We start from the raw sequence: 13,539 nt of genomic DNA on the forward strand, positions 1-13,539 counted from the left end.
CATGACAGAGATACATTCTGTAATGATCAATATCCAATTGTTTGGAATCAAGTGACCTTGCCTGGTGTCTTACGGCTGAGTGTGTCTAGACCTGCAACAGCCCCTGCCCCAAGTATTTCTTCTATGCCACCTATGACACACCCCACCCCTCCCACAGCACTCGACCCTTGCCATTCCCAAAATCCTTTGCTCCATTCAGATTTACAACCTCATTCTCCACTCCACATTGACAAGTACAATAATGTGCAAAAGTCTTGAGCACCATAGCTATATATATGAGCCTTGGACTTTTGCACAGTACCGTATTTTATTTAGAGATACAGTACAGTTACAGGCGTTTCTGGCTCATTGAACCCACACTGCCCAATTACACCCATTTATCCAATTAGCCTACGAATCCGTACGTCTTTGGAGCGTAGGAGGAAACCAGAGCACCCAGAGGAAACCCTCACAGTTACAGGGAGAACGTACAAACTCCTTACAGGCAGCGGCAGGAATTTAACCCAGATTACTGACATGGTAAAGAGTTGCATTAACTCCTACACTAAGGAGATGCTCTAAGGAGAAGATGGGGTGCGATGCAGCGGTCACTCCAGGATGAATATCTGTTATCTGTCAAGTAGGATGCTGTGTACAATCCTGATTTGATGGAGACGGATGTGTGAAGTACGGAGGAACATCTGGTGAAACTTTTGAAATGCCTGTTTCACTGCCGCTGCTACTGTGCGATCGGAAAAATCTCCGGAGAGGAAGGCCCCGAATCCTAGGCTTTGCCTGTTGCTTGGTGGCTGGGGCCGGGGTCGAAGCGCTCGGCAGAGATGGTGCTCGGTGTCGGAGGGCTGGTTGGAGGCTCGAAGTTTTCCGACAGATTCAGAGTTGGCTGTGGTCGGGTGCTTCCAGGATGCTGCATCGGCAAGTTTGTGGTGCTGGAGGTTCATGGCAGGAAGAGCTTTTCTTCCTTCTACCGTCTGCGTGAGATGATGGGCTGTCGAGGACTTTGAGACATTTTTTTTTACCGTGCCCATGGTCTGGTCTGATATCAAATTACGGCATTGCTTTGCACTGTTGTAAGTATGTTATAATTATGTGTTTTTTGTAAGTTAGTCTTGGTCTGTCTTGTGTTCCTGTGATATCATACTGAAGGAACATTGTATCATTTCTTCATGCATGCATTACTAAATGACAATAAACGAGGACTGGGTGTCCTCATAATCTAATCTAATTATGAAAACAGTGGTATTATGAACAGGTAGGGCGATTTATACTCGTGCCTTTGGATTTCTTTTCCATGCTTCTCTACACAAATCAGTAAATTAACCGGGATGTTAGCAAGTAAGAAACATTCTTTTCACCATAAAGTCATAAGGTGGAAATTAGGCCATTGGGCCCATCTAGTCTGCTCCATCATTTGACAATTTGATTCCTTTTACTTTGAAAATAAAAAAAACTGCTGGAAATGTAAAATAAAAACAGAAAATGTAGAAAACATTCGTTGCAACGGGCAACGTCTGTTGCAAGAGAAGCAGAATAAACAGTTTAGACCCACAATCCTTATCAGAACAGGAAAAGAGAGAAATTATTACTTTTCATCATCAAGTAGGGTGGGAGAGGAAGGAGTAGAACGGAGGGAATATCTCAGATAGGGTGGAAGTAAATGAGTTAATGTGGCAGTTCAGAAATATATTTCATGACTTTGTGTGTGTAAAGTGTTGCTACTATCAGGACTGAGACATACCCAGATAGCTAGGCCTACTTCATGGAGAACGGTGAATCAAAATCACAGATGGATGTCTGGAGGAAATGACCAGTTCTGAACTGACAAAGAAAAGACAAGTTACTTAACATTGGAATCTGTCATTACCCCACGTAAATCTTTAGGTGCCACCTGACCTGCTGAGTCCCTCCAGCATTTTGAGTGTGTTGCTTGGATTTCCAGCATCTGCAGATTTTCTCTTGTGTGTGATTGGACTTCCCACCTAAATCTCTAGCTCATCTATATCCATTTGAAGCCCAAAGCAACCTTCTTCACTATTGACCAGACTGTCCCAGTGTTTGTGCCATCCACAAGCTTACTAATCCTTCTTCCTATGCTCACATCCAGGTCATTCCTCACTTAAGGAAAAAGGAGGGAACATGAAGGCAGTCGATGTGGATGAGGTTGGTCCTAACTGAGTACTTTGCATCACTGTTTAGCAAGGAGAAGGAAGTGGAGGATGAGGAGCTAAATGTGAAACACATTAATTTGCTTGGATATTTTCAAAGTACATTTAATATTGGAGTATGTATCCAGTACACAACCTTAAATTTGTCTTCTTCACAGACATCCACAAAACAAAGAAACCCCATTGAACGGTGGAAACTTTGATATCCCAAAACCCCCCCCACCCCTCCCTTCACACAAGCAGCAGCAAAGTGCATCAACCCTCCTCCCTCACCTGCACCAGCTGATTGACTGACCAAGTAAACAGCAAATTGGAAACAGCTCCACCATATGCACTTTATCTGGGCCTTTCAATATTTGATATGTTTCAATGAGAGCCCCCCTTTCTTCTAAACTCCAATGAATACAGACCTAAAGCCATCAAGTGCTCCTCGTACATTATCCTTTCACTCCTGGGATCTTTCCCGTGAACCTCCTCTGGCCACTCTCTTATGCCAGCTCATCCTTTCTTGTATATAGGGCAAAAACTGCTCACAGCGCTCCAAATCAGAATCAGGCTTATTATCACTGGCATACGTTGTGAGATTTGTTGTTTTGTAGAAGCAGTACGGTGCAAGACAAAAATATTATTATACAATAAGTTAGATAAAGGAATAAAACAAATAAATAGCACTAAAGAAGAATAGTGAGGCAAGGGTCATGGGTTGATAGACCATTCAGAAATTTGATGGCAGAGCAGGAGAAGCTGTTCCTAGAGCATTAATTCGGAGTCTAAAGGCTCCAGTACCTCCTCCCTAACAGAAGTAATGAGAAGGGGGCATGTTCTGCATGGTGATGGCCCTTAATACCTTCTTGAGGCATTACCTTTTGAAGTTATTTTAGTAACTGCTCTTTATTTAATGAAGTGTTTCATCTTATATTTCTTTGCTGGTTATTTCTGCCACATCAAACCATCTTGTAATCCAATTCAAATAAAGGAAGAAATAGGCACTAATAAATAACAGAAACATCATTCAGTGTCCTTCAAGGCTATTATCTCCTGTTGTGAGGTGGCAGAAATGAACATTAAAACTGATAGAACATGTGGAGTTAGGCTGAAGCCAAGCAGTTAACAGCTATGTCCATGGCTCCCCCAGATTCTGCATAACAAGACTATTAAGGCTTTGCTAATGTGCTTTCAGAGACACATGTCTCCATTTTCCACATGGGGGAATTCAAGCGATCAGTGAATAATTAAATCACCTGCTGAGGGATGTTAATTGTGTGAAAAAAACAACTAAATAAATCAATGAATCATCTGCTCAACTTCATCAGTTTGGAGAGCCGATAAGTTGGAAGGGGGGACATTGAGGAAGCAACCTCACTGTAACTGGATAATCAGCAGTCCATCTGAGAAGTGTGTCACTGTCTCTCCCTTGTGAGAAGAGCCTGCAGGCAATACTCTTTCTAGATGATGAGAGCTGGGCACCAGATGTAGTGCCTGTGGGATCTTCTGTGTTTCTGTTCATTGAGGCAAGTAGCAAAAATAAGCTTACCAAAAGTCACCCTTCAGGAAGTTAGCATGCAGCTAATAGAAGCGGCTGATACAACAGAAGGCATACCACATGGCATATACAGTTCTTAATAAAAAAAAAGGATCATCCATGATTAAATGGCAGGCAGACTCGATGGGCCAGATGGCCTAATTCTGCTCCTATGTCCTATGGTCTTTTGATTTTAAGGATACACAGACACTCATATGCCCTTTACAAATGTAACAGACCTACACAAACATTCAATATATACATATATTAAATTATATTAGCAGATAATTACTCAAAAATGGAAGTATTATTTATTAATTATTTACCACTATTCATTTCCTCTCAAATACAGATAAAGCTAAATTTAACATTTCTAATGATCAAGTCTAGGCATTGTTCATCCAAAATGATCACTTCTCCAAATAAGCTTCATATCTTTTACCAAAACTGTTACCTCCACTGCAACATATAACCAATTTTCTAAATATCTTGACACTTAAACATAAGTTATTGATATTTATTCTCTCCCACATCAGCTTCACTTAGAAGATAGAACAGTATAGCTCTGTACATGCCCTTCGAATCGTGATGTTGTGCTAACCTTTTAACCTGCTGTACACTGAACTCTTCTCTCCCATGCAGCTCTCCATTTTTCTTTCATTGATGTGCCAACATGTACCACGCACTTACCTGTCACGACCACAGATTTGGCAGCGCAGTAGATACGGCAATTGCGCTTGTGAATATGTATGTGTCAGCTAAGTATTATCCAATTGTGATCGTATTTAACTCCATACTTGTCATCATAGTGCTTGTCAAGACTTGGACAGAGCACAACAACGCTTAACTGCCTGTTCGCATTTAGCCTTGCCTGAGAAATTGGACTGTTGAGTCAACTGTCTCTGAAGACTTGCAGTATTTGTTTAATATTTGGATGTTCTTTTCAGCAGCAGTGTAGGCTTTGTTTCCCATTTGAGAGTTTTAGTTAACAGCCCTGCTTGGCCTAGTGTTTGTTTTATTTTCCCTTTAACACTGTTCGCATTAAAGTTTTTGTGTGCTATCGACCTGCTTCAGTGCCTCTCACTCTGCACATGGGCCATATCTCAACCTGGTAACACTACCACTCTATGAAAAAAACACCACTGACATCCACCCCCTTTTAATTCCTCCAATTACCTTACCTTGCATTAGCCATCTCTGCCCTGTGGTAAGGTCCACTCAATCTTTGCTTCTTATCTTGTATACCTCTACAATGTTATAAATGTTCAGGGAACGTTTGCATGGTGTTCATGTTCATTGAGGCAAGGAATGGATTGTAGGGCAAAAGAACCGTGGTGTACAAAGGATGTAGAAATCTAGTTAAGAAGAAAAGAGAAGCTTACAAAAGGTTCAAGAAACTGGGTACTGGTAGAGCTGTAGAAAACTACAAGTTCCAAAGAAGGAGCTTAAGAATGGAATTAGGGGCCATGAGAAGGCCTTGGTGAACAGGATTAAGGAAAAACCAAGGCATTCTACAAGTACGTGAAGAACAAGAGGATGAGCTGTGTGAGAATCGGACCAATCAGGTGCAATGTTGGAAATGTGTGCACGGAGTTAGAGGAGATAGTGGTGATACATAATGAATACTTTACTTCAGGGAAAAAGACCTTGGCAATTGTGGGGATGACTTACAGTGGACTGAAATGATAGAGCATATAGACATTAAGAGGATGTGCTTGAGATTTTGAAAAGTATTATGTTAGATAAATCACTGGGAACAGATGAGATATACCGCAGGCTGCTGTGGAAGTGAAGGAGGAGATTGCTGAGCCTCTTGTGATGATCTTTGTGTCATCAATAGGGACAGGAGAAGTACCAGAAGGTCAAAGGTTTGTAGATGTTGTTCCCTTGTTCAAGAAAGGGAATAGAGATAACCCAGGAAATTATAGATTGGTGAGTCTGATTTCAGTGGTGAGCATGCTGTTGGAGAAGACCCTGAGAGGCAGGATTTATGAGCATTGGAGAGAAATAACCTGATTTGGGATAGTCAGCATAGCTCTGTCAAGGGCAGGTCATGCCGTACAAGCCTGATTGAATTCTTTGAGGATGTAACAAAACACATTGATGAAGGTAGAGCAGTGGATGTAGTGTGTATGGATTTCAGTAAGGCATTTGATAAAGTTCCCCCATGCAAAGCTCATTCAGAAAGTAAGGAGGCATGAGATCCAAGGAGACCTTGCTTTGCTGATCCAGAAATGGCTTGCCAACAGAAAGCAATGGGTGGTTGTAGATGGTTCGTATTCTGCATGGAGGTTGGTGACCACTGGTGTTCCACAAGGATCTGTTCTAGGGCCCCTCCTCTGTGATTGTTATAAATGACCTGCATGAAGTAGAAGGGTGGGTTAGTAAGTTTGCTGATGACGCAAAGGTTGGGAAAGTCTGGAGGGTTGACAGAGGTTATAGCGGGTCATCGATAGGATGCAGAACTGGGCTGAGAATTGGCAGATGACTTCAACCCAGATAAATGTGAGGTGGTTCATTTTGGTAGGTCAAATTTGAAGACAGAAAATAATATAAATTGTAAGATGCTTGGCAGTGTGAAGGATCTGACATATCTTGGAGACCATGTCGATGGGACACGCAAAGCTATTGCGCAGGTTTATAGTTTTGTTAAGAAGGCATTTGGGTGTTGGCATTCATCAACCATAGGTTTGAGTTCAAGAGCTGTGAGGTAATGCTACAGCTATACAAGACCTCGGTCAGACCCCACTTGGAATACTGTGCTCAGTTCTGGTCACCTCACTACATGAAGAATGTGGAAACTATAGAAAGGGTGCAGAGGAGATTTACAAGGATGTTGCCTGGATTGGCAACATGCCTTATGAGAATAGGTTGAGTAAACCCAGCCTTTTCTCCTTGGAGTGACAGAGGATGACTGGTGACTTGTTAGAGGTGTATAAGATGATGAGGGGCATTGATTGTGTGGATAGTCAGAGGCTTTTTCCCAGGGCTGAAATGGCTAACACAAGTGGGCATAGTGTTAAGGTGCTTGGAAATAGGTACTGAGGGGATGTCAGGAGTAAGTTTTTCCACACAGCCAGTGGTGGGTGTGTGGAATGCACTGCCGGTGGCAGTGGTGGAGGCAGATACAATAGGGTCTTTTAAGAGCCTTTTAGACAGGTAGATGATAGGTGGTGTTGTGGATAATGAAGAAGGTTTTCAAAGCTTGCAGAGAGATTTAGGCCAGTTAGAAGAGTGGGCTGAAAGATGACAGATGGAGTTTAATGCTGATGTGTAAGGTGCTACATTTTGGTAGGACTAATCAAAATAGCACATAAATGGTAAGTGGTAGGGTATTGAAGAATGCAATAGAACAGAGTGATCTAGGAATAATGGTGCATAGTTCCCTGAAGGTGAAATCTCATGTGGATAGGGTGGTGAAGAAAGCTTTTGGTATATTGGCCTTTATAAATCAGAACATTAAGTATAGGAGTTGGGATATAATATTAAAATTGTACAAGGCATTGGTAAGACCAAATTTGGAGTGTTGTGTACAGTTCTGGTCACCAAATTATAGGAAAGATGTCAACAAAATAGAGTACAGATGAGATTTACTAGAATGTTACCTGGGTTTCAGCACCTAAGTTACAGAGAAAGGTTGAACAAGTTAGGTCTTTATTCTTTGGAGCGTAGAAGGTTGAGGGGGACTTGATAGAGGTATTTAAAATTATGAGGGGGACAGATAGAGTTGACATGGATAGGCTTTTTCCATTGAGAGTAGGGGAGATTCAAACAAGAGGACATGAGTTGAGAATTAAGGGGCAAAATTTTAGGGGAGACACAAGAGGGAATTTCTTTACTCGGTAGTAGCTGTGTGGAATGAGCTTCCAGTAGAAGTGGTAGAGGCAGGTTCGATATTGTCATTTAAAGTAAAACTAGATAGGTAATGGACAGGAAAGGAATGGAGGGTTATGGGCTGAGTGCAGATCAGTGGGACTAGTTGAGAGTAAGCGTTCGGCATGGACCAGAAGGACTGAGATGGCCTGTTTCCATGTTGTAATTGTTATATGGTTTATATGGTTATACATGGAGCTTAGAAAACAGAGGGTTATGCACTAGGGAAATTCTAGGCAGTTTCTAGAGTAGGTACTGTACATGCTCGGCACAACATTGTGGGGCAAAACGGCCTGCAATTTGCTGTAAATTACTATGTTCTATGTTATCTCTTATCCTTATTCATTCCAAAGAATATATCCTCAGAGGACCTGCTCTCCAATCAAGTTCAAGTTCATTGTCATTCAATTGTACACATGGACACCACCAAATGAAACAATGTTCCTCCAGACTAAGGTGCACAACCCAGTACATATACCTCACTCGGAACACAAAGTAATATTACCACAAATAATAAAATAAATTCCAGAAGATTGACACTTAGCATAAGGTCTATTTATGACTCAAGTTCAAAAGTAGACAGTATAACGCTACTGGTTCTTTATAAGTGATGAGACCTGGGTGGTAGCAGAGAGCTCAGTAGATTCATTGCCTGGGGGAAGTAGCCGTTTCCCACCTTAATAGTTCTTATCCTAATGCTATGGTGCCCTCTGCCTGATGGTAGGGGCTTAAAGAGTTTATGGAACAGTTGGGAGGGATCTTTGACCTTTGATCTAAGGGCCCTGTGTAGGCAGTGTTCCTGATAAACCTCCTTTGCATCCTCTCTAAAGCTTCCACATCCTTCCTATAATGAGACGACCAGAACTGAACACAATATTCCAACTGTTTAACCAGAGTTTTATAGAGCTGCAACATTACTTCACAGCCCTTAAACCCCATCTCCCAACTAATAAAGACCTACACATCATACGCCTTCTTAATCACTATCAACTTGCGCAGCAACTTTGAAAGATCTATGGATGTTGGCACTAATATCCCTCAGATCTGATTGAGTCTATAATACTTGAATACAACTGCAATAGGGTGATGAAGTATGCACACAGCATGCTTGACTTTATCAGTCAGGGCACTGAGTATAAATATTGGCAAGTCAGCTCCATTGTATAACACTTTGGTTTGACTCCATTTAGAATATATGTGGAGGTCTGATCGTCTCACCTTAGAAACTTTCGAAAGGGTGCTAAAGATGTTGCCTGAATAAAAGTGTAATAGCTGTAAGGAGAGTTTAATGTTATGGGACTGATCATCTCAGTCAAAACGTCAACCGTATTGTACATGTTTTTCAAAGATTTCCAGCATGTGTAGGATCTCATGTCTCTGTTTTCTATGGAGTGTCAGAATCGGATAAAAATATATAGCATAACATTATGAGGGTGCACAGATTGGGTCAATAGTCAAGAGTCTTTATCCCGAGTGGAAACACCAAACGTTAGAGGGCACAGGTATAAGGTGAGTGGGGGAAAACTGACCGAGAATTGAGGCAAGTTTTGATTTTACACAGAGGGTGCACGAAATGCGCTGCTCAGAGATTTCAGAAGCAGATACAATAGAGAAGTTCAAGAGGCATTTAGGCAGAAGTATGACCAGGCAGGGATCAGAGGGATAGGTAAATGGAATTAGTTTAACAGCATTATCTCAGTGTAGACTTGATGACCAGAGGGGCCTGTTCATGCTGAACCATTCCATATACCTTGTTTGATATCTTTTTCTACATTAATTTATTATTATAACATTTCTTCTTCTGCCTTTGTCCTCGCACATTCTGGCATTCCTGACTTCCTGTAGATATTAAATCTCTTCTTTCTTTTCCATGTCTAACATCTACATTTCTAATGCTCTCATTTCAACCATAACTATTTTCAGATTTTCTCAGGTCACTTTGAACACTTTGTACTGAGCTGACTTCAATAGCTTGGACACGAGGTCCAATACATCAAATAATTTTCAGTTCCCTCATTTGCCAGCCAGCACATGAAAGAATCCCATAGTATCACATTCAGAGCTTTCATCTTGATCTTGCATTTGCCAATCACTTCCTTTGTTCCATAGTTGTGTGTGTCAAACTTATAACTCTCAAAAAAATCACTGATGGTTAAAATGTCCTTTGCAATCCGCTTGTTAAGAGTTCTGATCTGAGTTTTAAGAGTTCTGGTGTATGTTGTGATGGTAATTAAATCACAAGAGAAACTGGAGAAATTGTGGATATGAAAGTTTTTATTCATCATGACAAATAGGGATTGTCTTGTAGAGTCTCCAAAACTTGAAAGTACATCATATTTTAATACCCTTAAGATCTAAGATCAAAGGCAACAGTAGGTGATTCAATACAATTTCAATAGTTACAATGATATAGAATAGTACAGCACATTACAGGCCCTTCGGCCCAAAATGTTGTGCCGACCTTCAAACCCTGCCTCCCATATAACCCCCCCACCTTAAATTCTTCCATATACCTGTCTAGTAGTCTCTTAAACTTCACTAGTGTATCTGCCTCCACCACTGACTCAGGCAGTGCATTCCACGCACCAACCACTGAGTGAAAAATCTTCCTCTAATATCCCCCTTGAACTTCCCTCCCCTTACCTTAAAGCCATGTCCTCTTGTACTGAGCAGTGGTGCCCTGGGGAAGAGGCGCTGGCTGTCCACTGTCTATTCCTCTTAATATCTTGTACACCTCTATCATGTCTCCTATCATCCTCCTTCTCTCCAAAGCATAAAGCCCTAGCTCCCTTAATCTCTGATCATAATCCATACTCCCTAAACCAGGCAGCATATTGTCTACTTCATTATTTTCGCTTGACAGTCTTCCACAGAATTAAGTATCTGCAGTAGTAAACACCTCTGAATGTTCAAACACTCCTGCTGTGACAAATTGATTAACACAAATATTTTAAAACCTTCTGGTGACTGAGAGCCAGATGCCCAATTATTGATAGAGAGTGATAATATCAGTCTGGTCTGCAAACTTCCCTGACCTTGTATGCAATGGTGCAAATCTATAGTTGCTGGATTGATGTGAGCCAATTAACACAGGCCCATTGTCTTACTGTTATAAAATGTCTCATGGTTAACATTTTGCAAACCATATCTCTTAGTCCATGGGCCAGCCCATGCCTTCAACTTCAATTTACAATTTACATTAAGACAGTTGTTTGCTTGAATTAATATCTGCTATTATCATATAACTTCAGAATGCTCCCTATCAATACATTAATATACCAACCATCATCTCCTGTCTTGGATCCTACTATCAGACAAAAATGTTTTCCTTCCCTTTAAAAAGATATAAAAAATAGCTTTATTTATCACATGTAAATCAAATCAGAAAATGAAACATACTGTTTGCATCAAATCAAATCAGAGAGGATAGTGCGGGGCAGTCGGCAAGTTTCACCACCCTTCCAGTGCCAAAGTAGCATGCCCACGTATCAGTAACCACATATGTTTGGACTGTGGGTCGAACCTGAGCACCCAGAGGAGACCCACACAGTGACAGGGAGGTATAAGCTCCTTACAGACCCAATAGAATTAAAACAGACTTCTGTCTCTATTACTGTAAAGCTTGGCCTAACCACAGTGGGACTTTGCTGACACTGTTTCTATAAAGCCACTAGCTCTGTTCTGCATTAATTTCCATCAGATGTTGCTCATCCTCAGGAACATGTTCATTATACCGTATATGGCAATTGGATGAAACCTTTCATATTCCTCTTGAAGTAACCATTCCTGTCCCTGAGCCATCTAAGTCTTTGTAATGGCCACCACATCATAGCTGCAAACACTGATCGGGGCTCTAAGCTCATCCGCTTTGTTCACAACTCTTCTTGCATTAAAATAGACACATCTCAAACCTCCGGTCTGAGCACATCCCTTCTCTATCACCTGCCTATCCTTCCTCTTGCACTGTCTGCAAGCTTTCTCTATTTGTGAGCCAACCACTTCTTCCCCAGTCTCCTCAGTTTGGTTCCCACCCCGCAGCAATTCTAGTTTAAACTCTCCCCAGTAGCCTTGGCAAACCTCCCTGCCAGGATACTGGTCCCCTTGGGATTCAAGTGCAACCCGTCCTTTTTGTACAGGTCACACCTGCCCCAAAGGAGGTCCCAATGAAATCTGAATCTCTGCCCCCCCACTCCAATCCCTCAGTCATGCATTTATCCTCCACCTCATTCTATTCCTATTCTCACTGTTGCTTGGGACAGGCAGTAATCCCAAGATTACTACCTTTGCAGTCCTGCTTCTCAACTTCCTTCCTAAGTCCCTGTACTCTTTTTTTCAGGACCTCTTCCCTTTTCCTACCTATGCACCACGACCTCTGGCTGTTCTGCCGCCCACTGCAGGATATCTTAGATGTGACCTGAAACATCCTGGACCCTGGCACCTGGGAGGCAAACTACCATTCGAGTTTCTTTCCTGCATCCACAGAATCACCTGTCTGATCCCCTAACTATAGAGTCCCCTATCACTACTGCTATTCACTCTCCCGTATCACTATTTCTCGAACTCCCTGGTGTCCTGGCATCACTCCTCTATCTGGAGAACCTAATTTTCTATTATTTCAGAATTGGAATTGGTTTATTCTTGTCAGATGCACACAAAAACAGTTCGTCTTGCACATTGATCATACAGCTCAGATCATTACACAGTGCATTGAGGTAGAACATAGTAAAACAATAACAATGCAGAATAAACTATAACAGCTTCAGAGAATATGCAGTGCAGGTAGGCGAAAAGGTGAAAGATCATAATGAGGTAAATTGAGAGGTCAAGCATCCAATTTAACATTCTAGAAAACAGTCTTCTAACATTGGATAGAAGCTGAGCTTGAGCCTGATGGTGCATACTTCCAGGCTTTTGTATCTCCTGCTCAATGGGAGAAGGAAGATATTCAGGATTGGTGGAAGCTTGGTTATGCTGTCAACCTTACTGAGGCATTGAGAAGTATAGACAGAGTTTCTAACCCTAACTTGAGATACTTTCTCAAGCAGCAGCATCCTAAAATCAATGCCAACTCACTATCTGTATCGTCTTTCCTAGTGATGTTTTTTTGTTAGTTTTCGGAGTTACAAAACATAATTGCGGTGATGAGGAAGTTTTAAACAAACCTGAGATGACTACCTACCTGTTAAAGGCCAGCAGGATATTAAAGTTAAAAATAAAGCACAGTGAGACGTTTGAGTCTAAAATGTGCATCACATTTTCTTCTTCACTAGGGTCAGAGACAGTTGAGTTAAGAAAAGGCAGAAAACAGGCAAAGTTCATTAGGTTCATAAACAGTGAATACTGGATGACAGTAATCATACATAAAAATAAGCATAAATGGTTGGCAACATTGGAAAGATGCATTTGATTGCACAAGCGATAACTGGATATCATATTCTGAGCAAATTGAGCAGCACTGACACAATTACAAGGCCAAATTCAAGAGGACAACTAATCACGGAAATGCTTTTTTTCTTTTCCAATATCTTTAGTAATTTACATATACATATATTTACATACAGAATACAAAAAATATATATATCAATACATTATACTAAATTGCATATAAAGACTCCTTACCCTATAGTCATACAGATTGATTAATTCATAACATTGAAATATAGTAATTTTATTATATTAAAAACTAACCCACTACCAAGACTGAAGCTGATTAGTAAAGAAAGAAAGGAAAAAAATTAGTCATCATCTTTAACAGCAAATCAAAGGTTTTGAAAATAATTCAGAAAAGGTCCCCACAATGTTTGAAAGTCTTGACCAGATTCAGAGATATTACATCGAATCTTCTCTAAACTTAAACATGACATCATATCACATAACCATTGGGCATGTGTGAGGGGCTGCACCTTTCCATTTAAGAAATAAAAGCCAAAATGTACACTTCAAATGACTCCAAAATAATATCCTTTCCTCCAATAATACCAA

The 13,539-nt window shown here is 41.0% G+C and overlaps 1 protein-coding gene across 1 annotated transcript in view; it reads left to right on the forward strand.

The window, feature by feature from the left end:
• fam219aa (family with sequence similarity 219 member Aa) overlaps positions 1-4,420 on the forward strand; it is an 89,461-nt gene extending 85,041 nt beyond the window's left edge. The window contains exons 7-8 of the mRNA XM_059989596.1: positions 2,102-2,157; positions 4,327-4,420. Of these exons, the coding sequence (XP_059845579.1) occupies positions 2,102-2,117 (16 nt within the window). The 3' untranslated portion in view covers positions 2,118-2,157; positions 4,327-4,420. The remainder of the gene's footprint in view (positions 1-2,101; positions 2,158-4,326) is intronic.
• The last annotated feature ends 9,119 nt before the right edge of the window (positions 4,421-13,539 follow it).

The sequence above is a fragment of the Hypanus sabinus genome, chromosome 14, assembly GCF_030144855.1.
Source record: "Hypanus sabinus isolate sHypSab1 chromosome 14, sHypSab1.hap1, whole genome shotgun sequence".
Classification (NCBI taxonomy): Eukaryota; Metazoa; Chordata; class Chondrichthyes; order Myliobatiformes; family Dasyatidae; genus Hypanus; species Hypanus sabinus.